Source organism: Carcharhinus amblyrhynchos, unplaced genomic scaffold (assembly GCF_965287045.1).
Source record: "Carcharhinus amblyrhynchos unplaced genomic scaffold, sCarAmb.v2.hapA chromosome_1498, whole genome shotgun sequence".
NCBI lineage: Eukaryota > Metazoa > Chordata > Chondrichthyes > Carcharhiniformes > Carcharhinidae > Carcharhinus > Carcharhinus amblyrhynchos.
The window spans coordinates 1-12,723 of record NW_027651238.1 but is presented as its reverse complement, the minus strand read 5'-3'; the positions used below and the strand labels follow the sequence as shown (position 1 = coordinate 12,723).

Genomic DNA, 12,723 nt, shown 5'->3' with positions numbered 1-12,723 from the left:
CCTGCACATCTTTGGACACTAAGAGGCAATTTAGCATGGCCAATCCACCGAACCTACACATCTTTGGGCTGTGGGAGAAAACCGGAGCACCTGGAGGAAACCACACAGACACAGGGGGAGAATGTGTAGACTCCACACCCTGGGAAATGGGATGAGTGAAATCGGGTCTTTGTTGGACCGGCATGGGCCGAAGGGCCTCCCCGTGCTGTAAATGTCTCTGAGTCTCAGCGCGGCACGTACCATGAACGGGTTGCTGGACGCTCCACCTCCTTGTATCAATGGCCCCATCATTCGCGGCATCGCTTTGGGCTGTCCAAAAGCACCGAAACCAGCTCCTGCACACAAAGAGGGACAGGGCGTCAACAAACGTACAAACACGCAGGCCGCAAAACTGGGCTCCCTTTTCCTTCAAAGGGCTCAGACCAGCCGTACAGTACGGAGAAAGCGGAACTACAGCCTCTCCAAGCTCCTGAGTAACACAAAAAACGTGCGAGGTTTGAACACAGAATCCCTGCAGTGCAGAAGGAGGCCATTTGGCCCATCGAGTCTGCACCGACCACAATCCCACCCAGACCCTATTCCCATTACCCCATATATTTACCCTCCCGGTCCCCTTGGCACTAAGAGGCAGTATAACATGGCCAACCCCCCCCTAAATTGCACGTTTGGATTATGGGTGGAACCTGAAGCACCTGGAGGAAACCCACGCAGACACGGGGAGAATGTGCAGACCCCACACAGACAGTGACCCGAGCCGGGAACTGGACCCAGGTCCCTGGCGCCGTGAGGCTGCAGTGTTATCCACTGTGCCATCACGCCGAGTGGCTTCTTTCTGTACTACAGGGATTCTATGGTCAGGCAAGGCCAAATTTTAATGGTGAGGGGGCAGGAGAGAGGGAGAGGGAGGGCGGGGGAGAGGGAGGGCGGGAGGTTGGGGCGGGCTCGAGGGGCTTCCATTCAGGTGCCGTGGTCCATCTAACAACGCGAGCGGCTCCAAAGGGAAGGGAGCAAGGGTTCACCGACATTACCGTTATGCTGCTGGGCAAAGGCCGGCTGCTGCAGGAAGGACTGCTGTTGTCCGTAGCCTTGCTGCTGGGGGTAGGCCTGTTGCTGGGGTTGCGGCGGCTGGGCGAAGAGCTGTTGTGGCTGCTGTGGCGGCGGGTGCGGCTGCTGCTGCTGCTGCTGTGGGAAGGGGTGCTGCGGGAATCCGGCAAAACCCCCGGGGACCGCGGCGCCTGGGACGGGTCCGTACCCTGCGGGCACTCCGCCGTACATCATGCCTGAACGCAGAGAAAGAAACGTAGGCGTTAGCACAAAGAACAGCAGAGGAACAGGCCCTCCAAACCTGCGCCAATCATGATGTCTCCCTCAGCTAAAACCGTAAGCGCTTACGGAGTCCGTATAAGAACATAAGAAATAGGAGCAGGAGTCGGCCATCTAGCCCTTCGAGCCTGCCCCGCCATTCAATAAGATCATGGCTGATCTGTTGTGGCTCAGTTCCACATTCCCGCCCTCTCCCCATAACCCTTAATCCCCTCTCTTATCAAAAACCCATCAACCCGCTTCTTAAAAATATTTAGCGAGGCAGCCTCCACCACTTCACCCTTCCATTCCCATCCTATTCAGGTATTCCTCCAGATGCCGCTATCCACCACCTGCCTGGGCACAGCATTCCAGGCAATCACCAGCCCCTGTGTGTAAAAAACCTCCTCTAAACTTCTCCCCGTGCACCTTAAACCCATGTCTCCTAGTACCCTGACTATCCACGCCACTCATAACCTTGTAAACCTCTATCAGGTCACCCCTCAACCTCCAGTAAGTAATCTCACAACGCCAGGTTAAAGTCCAACAGGTTTACTTGGAACCACGAGCTTTCGGAGCGCGGCTCCTTCGTCAGGTGAGTCAACCAGCGCTCCGAAAGCCCGTGATTCCAAATAGACCTGTCGGGCTTTAACCTGGTGTCGTGAGGCTTCTTACTGCGCCCACCCCAGTCCAACGCTGGCATCTCCGCATCACAAAAAGGCTCGAAAGAGATTGATAACAAAAAAATAACAAGAGAGGGGTGGGTGAGACGGGGAACCGGTGAACTGCTGACGGTGGGGATGTTTTTTCACTCACGGGACACAGGATTCCTACAGTGCAGAAGGCGGCCACTTGGCCCATCGAGTCTGCACTGACCACACTCCCGTCCCCACAACACCACGTAGCCCCCCACCCCGCCAGTGCTCCCCCCACCCAACACCACGTGGCAATTTAGCAGGGCCAATCCACCTAGCCCGTAACCCCAGTCCAAGGGATGTGCGGGTTAGGTGGATTGGCCATGCTAAATTGCCCCTTAGCGTCAGGGAGATTAACAGAGTAAATAAGCAGGGTTACGGGGGTAAGGCCTGGGTGGTACTAAGAGGAGCTTCTTCACCCAAAGGGTTGTGGACCTGCGGAATTCCCTGCCCAGTTGAGGCTACCTCGTTGAGTGTTTTTAAGGCAAGGATAGATAAATTTTTGAACAATAAAAGAATGAAGGGTTATGGTGAGCGGGCGGGTAAGTGGAGCTGAGTCCACGAAAAGATCAGCCGTGGTCTTATTAAATGGCGGAGCAGGCTGGAGCTGGCCTACTCCTGCTCCTAGTTCTTATGTTGTTGGTGCTGACTGGATGGGCCAAATGGCCTCCTTCTGCACTGTAGGATTTCCAGATGTTCTCTTTCACCGGACGAGGATAGCAGATTCCCTTCTCTAAGGGGACATCAGTGAACCAGATGGGTTTTTCCGACAATGGGTCATCAGCAGGGTCTTAATTCCAGACTTTTTTTTTTAATTGGATTCAGATTCCACCATCTGCCGTGGCGGGGATTCGAACCCCGGTCCCCCAGAACGTGAGCTGAGCTTCTGAATTAACAGTCTAGCGATAATACCACTGGGGCATCGCCTCCGCACAGGTCAGGAGCAGGAAGAGGAGAATGGGAGGAGCACAACGTCAGCATGACTTTCCAATTAGATAAGAGAGAGGGGGAGGGAGAGAGAGAGAGAGAGAGAGAAAAGGAGAGAGACAGGCCACACAGACTTACCTGGTGCCATTCCGTTGGTCTGGAATGGGTTGGTAGAAGCAGCTTGAGGTGTAGCAGAAGGAGCAGCGAATGGATTACTGAAAGCTACAACGCAGGGCAGAGAGAGGAGGACAAAAAACAAAAAGGGGGAGAGAAGATTAGTGACACACACCAAAACAAACGTTACCCCAAAGGGACAGCAACCAAGCAGACAGGAAAGGCGCCACCCCAAGAGTATCCAAGCTCCCTGGAGGTGTAATCATCCCTCACAACAGCACTCCCACCCTCACAGCAAGCCAACGGCTGCCCCGTCCCGGGACGGGGACGGTGGCAAGGCTACACACTGGGGAGCAAAGGGTTAAGATGTAAAGAGTCAGACAATCGATTGTAAAAGTGAATTGTTTCTCAAGGTACCTCCAAAGCTGGATGTATTGGTGGTGCCAGCTTGTTGTGCAGGCACTTGGCTGCCACTCATCGCCCCGGAGATACTGAAGACAAAATAAGAACAGGAGAAATATTTAGCTCTTGGTACCTTCCACTAAAAATATAAAGGCAGCTTTACTCTGTATCTAACCCCGTGCTGTACCTGTCCTGGGAGTGTTTGATGGGGGGACAGTGTAGAGGGAGCTTTACTCTGTATCTAACCCCGTGCTGTACCTGTCCTGGGAGTGTCTGACGTGGGACAATGTAGACGGAGCTTTACTCTGTATGTAACCCCATGCTGTACGTGTCCTGGGAGTGTTTGATGGGGGGACAGTGTAGAGGGAGCTTTACTCTGTATGTAACCCTGTGCTGTACCTGTCCTGGGAGTGTTTGATGGGGACAGTGTAGAGGGAGCTTTACTCTGTATCTAATCCCGTGCTGTACCTGTCCTGGGAGTGTTTGATGGGGACAGTGTAGAGGGAGCTTTACTCTGTATCTAACCCCGTGCTGTACCTGTCCTGGGAGTGTTTGATGGGGGGACAGTGTAGAGGGAGCTTCACTCTGTATCTAACCCCGTGCTGTACCTGGCCTGGGAATGCTGGATGGGCCAGCTGTCGACTTTATGCAATGATTACTATTGACAGCAGAGCTTTCAGTTAAGTGAAAGGAATGTTGAGTGAGAGGACCATCTCCTGTTCACCTGCGTTGTGCTTACGATGCAGGGCGAAGATCGAGCCCAAGGTGTTTAATCCCTCAGCACTGACATCGTTCAATAAATGACATGGGGATGGATGGAAGCGATGAGGGGAGGCAAGGAGAGAAAGAGAGAGGGGTCGCCATCATACCTGCTAGTGCCAGCACTGGCATTACTTGAAGGCACTCCCATACTGAAGACGCTGCTATACTCGGTCGCCGTGTACTGGCCCGAAGAGGCAGAAGGTTGGCCGCTCGGAGCCGTGGAGGTGAAACTGAAGCCGGACATCTGACCCCCTGCTGCTCAAAGACATCGGTGAAGAAGGAAACACAAGTCAGTCCGCGGTTCCGTCTCTCTCATGGGCGCTCGAGCGTGCAGTTCCAGGGGGCACAGCCTCCCCCCCACCCCCCCCCCCTCCGCCGCACGCAGCGCCTGACCCGAGCCATCGTACCACGAGGTCACTCGGCGAGTTGAGGAGGTCACCGGCCTCCATCAGTCAATGCGGATTTCTGAACAGGAATCGGAAGGGGCCAATTCTCCACACCACCTCCCACCCGCGCTGTGCTGAGGGTGATATAATGCCACCAGCCAATGGCTCCACAAACCTGGGACCCACCCGAATTTATACTGCATCTTTCGCATCGAGAGGTGTTCCAAGGTGCTTCTCGGCAGCACGACAAAACAATGCCACATGAAGGATACATCATAGAAACACAGAAACTAGAAGCAAGAGAAGGCCATTCAGCCCTTCGAACCTGCCCCGCCATTCATTACGACCATGGGCCGATCATCCAATTCAACATCCTGATCCCCCCGTTTCCCCCCATATCCCTCAATCCCTTTAGTCCCAAGGGCTATATCTAATTCCTTCTTGAAATCAGACAACATTTTGGCCTCAATTACTTTCCGTGGGATTGAATTCCACACATTCACCACCCTCTGGGTGAAGAAATCTCTCCTCACCTCAGTCCTAAAAGATTTACCCCCTTATCCTCAAACTATGACCCCCTGGTTCTGGACTGCCCCCACCATCAGGAACATTCTTTCTGAATCTACTCTGTCTAACCCTGTTAGAATTTTATAAGTTTCTACGAGATTCCCCTCTCACTCTTCTAACCTCCAGTGAATGTAATTTTAACCGATTTAGTCTCTCCTCATATGACAGACCCAGGAATCAGCCTGGTAAACCTTGGCTGTACTTCCTTCTATAGCGAGGACATCCTTCCTCAGATAAGGACACCAAAACTGCACACAATACTCCAGGTGTGGCCTCACCAACGCCCTGTACAACTGCAGCAAAACATCCCTATCCCGATACTCAAATCCTCTCGCTGTGAAGGGAGGAGGAGATGGGGTGGCCGTCATTTAAAGATAATTCTAGCCATCACAATACCACAGCATAGTAACCAGCAGGTGGAGCAGGCCATTTGGCCCTTCGAGCCTGCTCCACCAATCATTTTGATCATGACTGATTGTCAAATTCAATATCCTGATCCCCTCCTTTCCCCCATATCCCTTTAGCCCCAAGAGCTATATCTAATTTCTTATTGAAATCAAACAACGTTTTGGCCTCAACTACTTTCTGTGGGAGTGAATTCCACCCATTCACCGCCCTCTGGGTGAAGAAATTTCTCCTCAGCTCAGTTCTAAAAGGTTTACCCCTTATCCTCAAACTATGACCCCCTAATTCTGGGCTCCCCCCACCATCGGGAACATTCTTTCTGAATCTACACTGTCTAACTCTGTTCAAATTTTACAAGTTTCTATGAGATCCCCTCTCACTCTTCTAAACTCCAGTGAATACAATCCTAACTGATTTAGTCTCTCCTCATATGACAGACCTGCCATCCCCAGAATCAGCCTGGTAAAGCTACGCTGCACTCCCACTATAGCAAGGACATCCTTCCTCAGATAACAGCACATAAATTTCACACAATACTCGAGGTGAGGCCTCACCAAGGCCCTACGTAACTGTAGCAAATCATCCCTGCTCCTGTACTCAAAACCTCTCGCAATGAAGGCCAACATACCATTTGCCTTCTTTACCGCCTGCTGCACCTGCATGCTTACCTTCAGTGACTGATGCACAAGGACACCCAGGTCCCTCTGCACACTCCCCTCTCCCAATTTACGGCCATTCAGAAAATGGCTGTAGATTACTGTGCAGATAATAATCTGCCTTCTTGTTTTTGCTACCAAAGTGGATGATCTCACATCTATCCACATTATACTGCATCTGCTATTGATTAGCTCACTCATTCAACCTATCCAAATCACACTTAAGCATATCTGCATCCTCCTCCCAGCTAACCCTCCCACCCAGAGTAAAGTTCCCTCTACACTGTCCCCCATTAAACACTCCCAGGACAGGTACAGCACGGGATTAGATACAGAGTAAAGCTCCCTCGACACTGCTCTCCCATCAAACACTCCCAGGACAGGTACAGCGCAGGGTTAGATACAGAGTAAAGCTCCCTCTACACTGTCCCCCATCAAACACTCCCAGGACAGGTACAGCACGGAGTTAAATACAGAGTAAAGCTCCCTCTACACTGTCCCCCATCAAACACTCCCAGGACAGGTACAGCACGGGGTTAGATACAGAGTAAAGCTCCCTCTACACTGTCCCCCATCAAACATTCCCAGGACAGGTACAGCACGGGGTTAGATACAGAGTAAAGCTCCCTCTACACTGCTCTCCCATCAAACACTCCCAGGACAGGTACAGCATGGGGTTAGATACAGAGTAAAGCTCCCCCTACACTGCTCTCCCATCAAACACTCCCAGGACAGGTACAGCACAGGGTTAGATATAGACTAAAGCTCCCTCTACACTGTCCCCCCATCAAACACTCCCAGGACAGGTACAGCACGGGGTTAGATATAGACTAAAGCTCCCTCTACACTGTCCCCATCAAACACTCCCAGGACAGGTACAGCACGGGGTTAGATACAGAGTAAAGCTCCCTCTACACTATCCCCATCAAACACTCCCAGGACAGGTACAGCACGGGGTTAGATATAGACTAAAGCTCCCTCTACACTGTCCCCCCATCAAACACTCCCAGGACAGGTACAGCACGGGGTTAGATATAGACTAAAGCTCCCTCTACACTGTCCCCATCAAACACTCCCAGGACAGGTACAGCACGGGGTTAGATATAGACTAAAGCTCCCTCTACACTGTCACAAGGATACTCCTCGTCCCTGAAACAGCTCAAGGTAATTATCATTGTGGGTCACTACCTGGAATCAAGCCACGAAATTCCCTCTCTCCTGATTTAGTGTCAGCAAGCGGTGGAACCCGAAACCGTCGAACACAAACAGGGATGGACAACCAATACAATGAGGCCAAACTGAAACTGGTGATGAGCTGCGGTGGATTTGGGGGGGGGGGGGGGATAGAGCAATGCAGAGGATCCAGTCTGCTCTCTCCCTGATCCTGGGGCTCCCACCCATGCAGGGAGCACCCAATGGGGCAGGATGGTGCCACAGTCGTTCGTACAGCTGCCTCACAGCGCCAGTGACCTGGGTTCGATTCCTGGCTTGGGTCGCTGTCTATGCGGAGCCTGCACGTTCTCCCCATGTCTGCTTGGGTTTCCTCCCACTGACGTGCTATTGAGGTGAATTGGCCGTGTTACCCAAATCGGCGCTAAATTCTCCCTCAGTGTTACCCGAAGAGGCTCCGGAGTGTGACGACTAGGGGATTTTCACAGTGATTTCACTGTAGTGTTAATGTAAGCCGACTTATGACACGAATAAACAAACTTGAACAGTATTAATAGCCAGGCATCAGCCTGTGTCTTGGGGTAGCAGGGTCATTGAGAACTCGGTGGGGGCGGTCTGTCTCTGCGAGCCTTCACAGACTCAGGGTTACAAGCCGTTGTCAACAGTGGAATCAGCGAACTTTGATAGCGATGACGGAAGAGCTGGAAGCTCGAGGGACAGCAGCAGCTTGCAAGTGATGGATCCATCGGGAATTGCATCCTGGAATTGCAGGATGAGGCCGCTCAGCTCATCAAGTCTGCCCTGACTCTCTGACAGGGCATCTTACCCACATACTCTACTCCACCCTATCCCCGTAACCCACACACATGTACCATTGCTAATCCATCTAACCAACACATCTTTGGACACTAAAGGACAATTTAGCACGGCCAACCCACCTAACCTGCACATTTTTGGACACTAAGGGACAATTTAGCATGGCCAATCCACCTAACCCGCACATCTTTGGACACTCAAGGGCAATAACATGACCAATCCCCCTAAGCGACACATTTTTGAACATTAAGGGGCAATTTAGCATGGCCAATCCACCTAACCTGCATATCGTAGGACACTGAGGGGCAATTTGGCATGGCCAATCTACGTAACCCACACATCTTTGAACTGTGGGAGGAAACAGGAAGGGGAGAGGAACAAAGATAGGAGGAAATGATCAGATATGACCTTATCAATGAGCCGACTGGTCTTAGTAGTGCGGCCGCGGGAGATAACAAGATGGAGCAGATCGGGAGGGTTTATATGGAGGGAGCGAGTGAAATTGAAAAGGGTGGCAGTGAGCACAGAGTGGGGGGAGGAGAGAGAGAGAGAGAGAGAGAGAGAGCAAAACGAGTTGAGGTGGAGTTTAAGATGGTCGAGGATGAGAAGTGGTTCAGTGTAGAGGCTGAGAGAGGAAAGCAGAGGAGATATTTCAGTGAGTCGCTTGGTGTGGTATTTGGATGGACGGTACAGAAGGATTTTAAATGAAAAGGATGAAACAGGGTGAGCTACTCAACGGAGGAGTAGATGTCACACGAGTGAGCAAAGAGAGTAAGGAGTGATTTAGAGATAAGGGCTACACAAGCACTGCAGCAATTTGAGGTGAAACAGCGGAGAGAGGAAATTTCAATAAGAAGAAAGATGTCCTCACCTCCTCAGCCATGTCCCTGTTGAGACCACAATATCAACTGAGGAAGGCGGTGGCCTAGTGGTTTACCACTAGACTATTAACCCAGAAACTCAGCTCATATTCTGGGGGCCCGGGTTCGAATCCCGCCACAGCAGATGGTGGAATTTGAATTCAATAAAAAAAATCTGGAATTAAGAACCTACTGATGACCAGGAAACAATTGTCGGAAAAACCCACCTGGTTCACCAATGTCCTTTAGGGAAGGAAATCTGCTGTCCTTACCCGGTCTGGCCCAGATGCGACTCCAGAGCCACAGCAACGTGGTTGACTCTCAACACGTTGGCACAGTGGTTAACACTACTGCCTCACAGCACCAGGGATCCGGGTTTGATTCCTGGCTCAGGTCACTGTCTGTGCGGAGTGTGCATGTTCTCTCTGTGCGTGGGTTTCCTCCAGGTGCTCCGGTTTCCTCCCACACTCCAAACATGTGTAGATTAGGTGGATTGGCCCTGCTAAATTGCCCCTTAGTGTTCAAAGACATGCAGGTTAGATGGATTGGCCATGCTAAATTGCCCCTTAGTGTCCAAAGATGTGCAGGTTAAGTGGATTGGCCATGCTAAATTGTCCCTTAGTGTCCAAAGATGTGCAGGTTAAGTGGATTGGCCATGCTAAATTGTCCCTTAGTGTCCAAAGATGTGCAGGTTAGGTGGATTGGCCATGCTAAATTGCCTCCTGTTGTCCAAAGATGTGCAAGTTAGGTGGATTGGCCATGCTAAATTGCCCCTTAGTGTCCAAAGATGTGTAGGTTAGGTGGATTGGCCACGCTAAATTGTCCCTTAGTGTCCAAAGATGTGCAGGTTAGGTTGATTGGCCATGCTAAATTGCCCCTTAGTGTCCAAAGATGTACAGGATGGGTGGATTGATCATGCTAAATTGCCCCCTGGTGTCCAAAGATGTACAGGTTAGGTGGATTGGCCATGTTAAACTGCTCATTAGTGTCTGGGGGTCTGGTTAGAGTAACTGCATGGGGTTATGAGGAAAGGGCCTGGGTGGAATTGGAGCCGCTGCAGAGTTGACGGGCCGAATGGCCTCCTGCTGCACTGTGGGGATTCTATGATTAGTTTTGTCGCTCGGGGGTTTTGAGAGTTAAGTAATTTCAATGCCCAGTCAACATGACGAAAGGGGCGACCTAATGGAATGGGCGGCTGCTACAAGTGGGAGTAGTGAACGTGCCAATAACATCATTAACCTCCCTTACTGGACTGGATGATTCATAAACCGCGGCATTTCAGCCAAGGGATGACCCCAGTCTAACAAATTCTTACACGGCATGATTACCTTATTAGACAGCCTTTCTTCCAGGCCTGTGAGATTCAAGCCACCACTTGTCACTCCCTCTAAAGATGCCCAGATTAGTGGCATTAACAATGCCGCAGTTCGCCGTGTTCCAATCCAATGCAGACTCTGGCTGATTGCTTGTTTCCTGTTCTAGATAGCTTCCGGATGCTTGAATGCTCACAGGTCTGCTACGGCGCAAGAGAAGGCCGTTCGGCCCATCACACTCTGCACTGGCTCTCTGGGCGAGCGCTTCACTTGGTGACTTCTGGGAAAGCTAACTCAGGCTATTTCTGGAACAGGATTCAAGGGCAGCACAGTGGTCAGCACTACTGCCTCACAGCAGCAGGGACCCGGGGCTCGACTCCCAGCTTGGGTCACTGTCTGTACAGAGTCTGCACCTTTTCCCCGTGTCGGCGTGGGTTTCCTCCGGGTGGTCTGGTTTCCTCCCACAGTCCGAAGATGTGTGCGTTAGGTTGATCTGTCATGCTAAAATCGCCCCTTAGTGTCCTGGGATGTGCAGGTTAGAGGAATTAGTGGACTAAATGTGTGGGGTTGAGGCGATAGGGTCTGGAGTGGGATTGTTTGTCAGTGCAGATTCAATGGGCTGAATGGCCTCCTTCTGCACCGTAGGGTTTATACGATCTGGAATGTAACTCAAGAGCGGCACAGTGGTTAGCACTGCTGCCTCACAGTGGCAGGGACCCGGGTTCGATTCCCAGCTCGAGTCACTGTCTGTGTGGAGTCTGCACATTCTCCCCATGTCTGTGTGGGTTTTCTCCCACACTTCAAAGATGCGCAGGTTAGGTGGATTGGCCATGCTAAATTGCCCCTTAGTGTCCAAAGATGTGCAGGTTAGGTGGGTTGGCCACGCTAAATTGCCCCTTAGTGTCCAAAGATGTGCGGGTTGGGTGGATTAGCCACGCTAAATTGCCCCTTAGTGTCCAAAGATGTGCAGGTTAGGTGGATTGGCCATGCTAAATTGCCCCTTAGTGTCCAAAGATGTGCGGGTTAGGTGGATTGGCCATGCTAAATTGCCCCTTAGTGTCCAAAGATGTGTAGGTTAGGTGGATTGGCCATGCTAAATTGCCCCTTAGTGTCCAAAGATGTGCGGGTTAGGTGGATTAGCCGTGTTAAATTGCCTCCTGTTGTCCAAAGATGTGCAGGTTATGTGAACTGGCCATGCCAAATTGCCCTTTAGAGACCAAAGATGTGTGGGCTGGGTGGATTGGCCAAGCTAAATTGCCCCTTAGCGTCAGGGGGACTTGCAGGGAGGGTTACGGGAACAGGGCCGGGTTGGAATTGTGGTCAGTAGACTTGATGGGCCGAATGGCCTGCGAGTGTACTGTAGGGTTTTCTATGAGCTCGGAATCTGCACGAGCTGCCCTCGCAGGTCTGTCTCGAACTCTCGTCGTTTCCTCCGCCAACCCTCTCCCCGTTTCCACCCCCCCCAATTCCCCCGCCCCGCCACCATTTGACTGTAGCTTACCTGAAGTGGACTTAGGGGCATTAAAGATGCTTTCTAAGTCCGCGAGCGCCGCGTATTTGTCGGCTTGTGAGGTGGGCTGTTTAGCAGCGGTAGCAGCGACTGTCGAACTGGCGGGTGCGGACGCGGCCTGGGAGCTAGTGAAGGATCCGAAACTAGTGCTGGAGGATTTTGGGAAGGTATCAAAATTTGCAAAGTTAGCACTGCTCGAACCACCTGTTGCAGATGAAGGGAACAAAAAAAAACAAAGGAGGAAATGGAAAAGGGGGAGGCGGGGGGGGGGGGGGGGGGGGGGGGGGGGGGTGAGGGGGACAAAAAAAAAACGCAAATGAAAACGAAACGAAACAGGACCAAAATAAAAACCTGACACAAGAACCAAACACAACGCCCAGCGAGGCCAACCCCGCAGATCTCCAGGCGCGACCTTTACACCACCGCTGGCGACGAGGTTTGATTTTCGGTGTCTTGTGTTCACTTTGATACGAATGTGGTGGGCCTGGATTATACCCCACCCCCCAGCCCCCACCTCGCCATCCTCCTCCCTCCCCCATTCTCCAGCTATCAAAATACAAACACGGAGCCGACAGCATCAGCCCATTCAGTACGTCACAGCCCTCACCGCACCGTGAGTGGCCAGGGAGAAATAGCACAACACAGGTGGGATATTCCTCCCCCCACCCCTGCACAGGCTCTTCTGCGGCTCTGTGGCCAGCGGAACGCTCCCGTCTCCACGATCAGTACGGACAATGACGTCAAATGGCGCTGAACTGCACTCGCACCTACAGACATACCTGGGTCCGCACACACCACACGCGAGGCACACACATGCACACCAGACAGGCAGACGCAC

General features: G+C 52.0%; 1 protein-coding gene across 1 annotated transcript; it reads right to left on the bottom strand.

Annotated features, from left to right (window-relative positions):
• Positions 1-138: 138 nt before the first annotated feature.
• LOC145340841 (uncharacterized) lies at positions 139-12,127 on the bottom strand (the record flags this gene model as incomplete). Its single annotated transcript, XM_080185292.1, has 6 exons — positions 11,877-12,127; positions 4,310-4,457; positions 3,456-3,529; positions 3,063-3,146; positions 1,029-1,280; positions 139-335 (listed from the first exon to the last, which is right to left on the bottom strand). Coding segments are annotated over exons 2-6 (744 nt in total), but the record flags the coding sequence as incomplete, so codon positions are not given.
• Between the last annotated feature and the right edge of the window lie 596 nt (positions 12,128-12,723).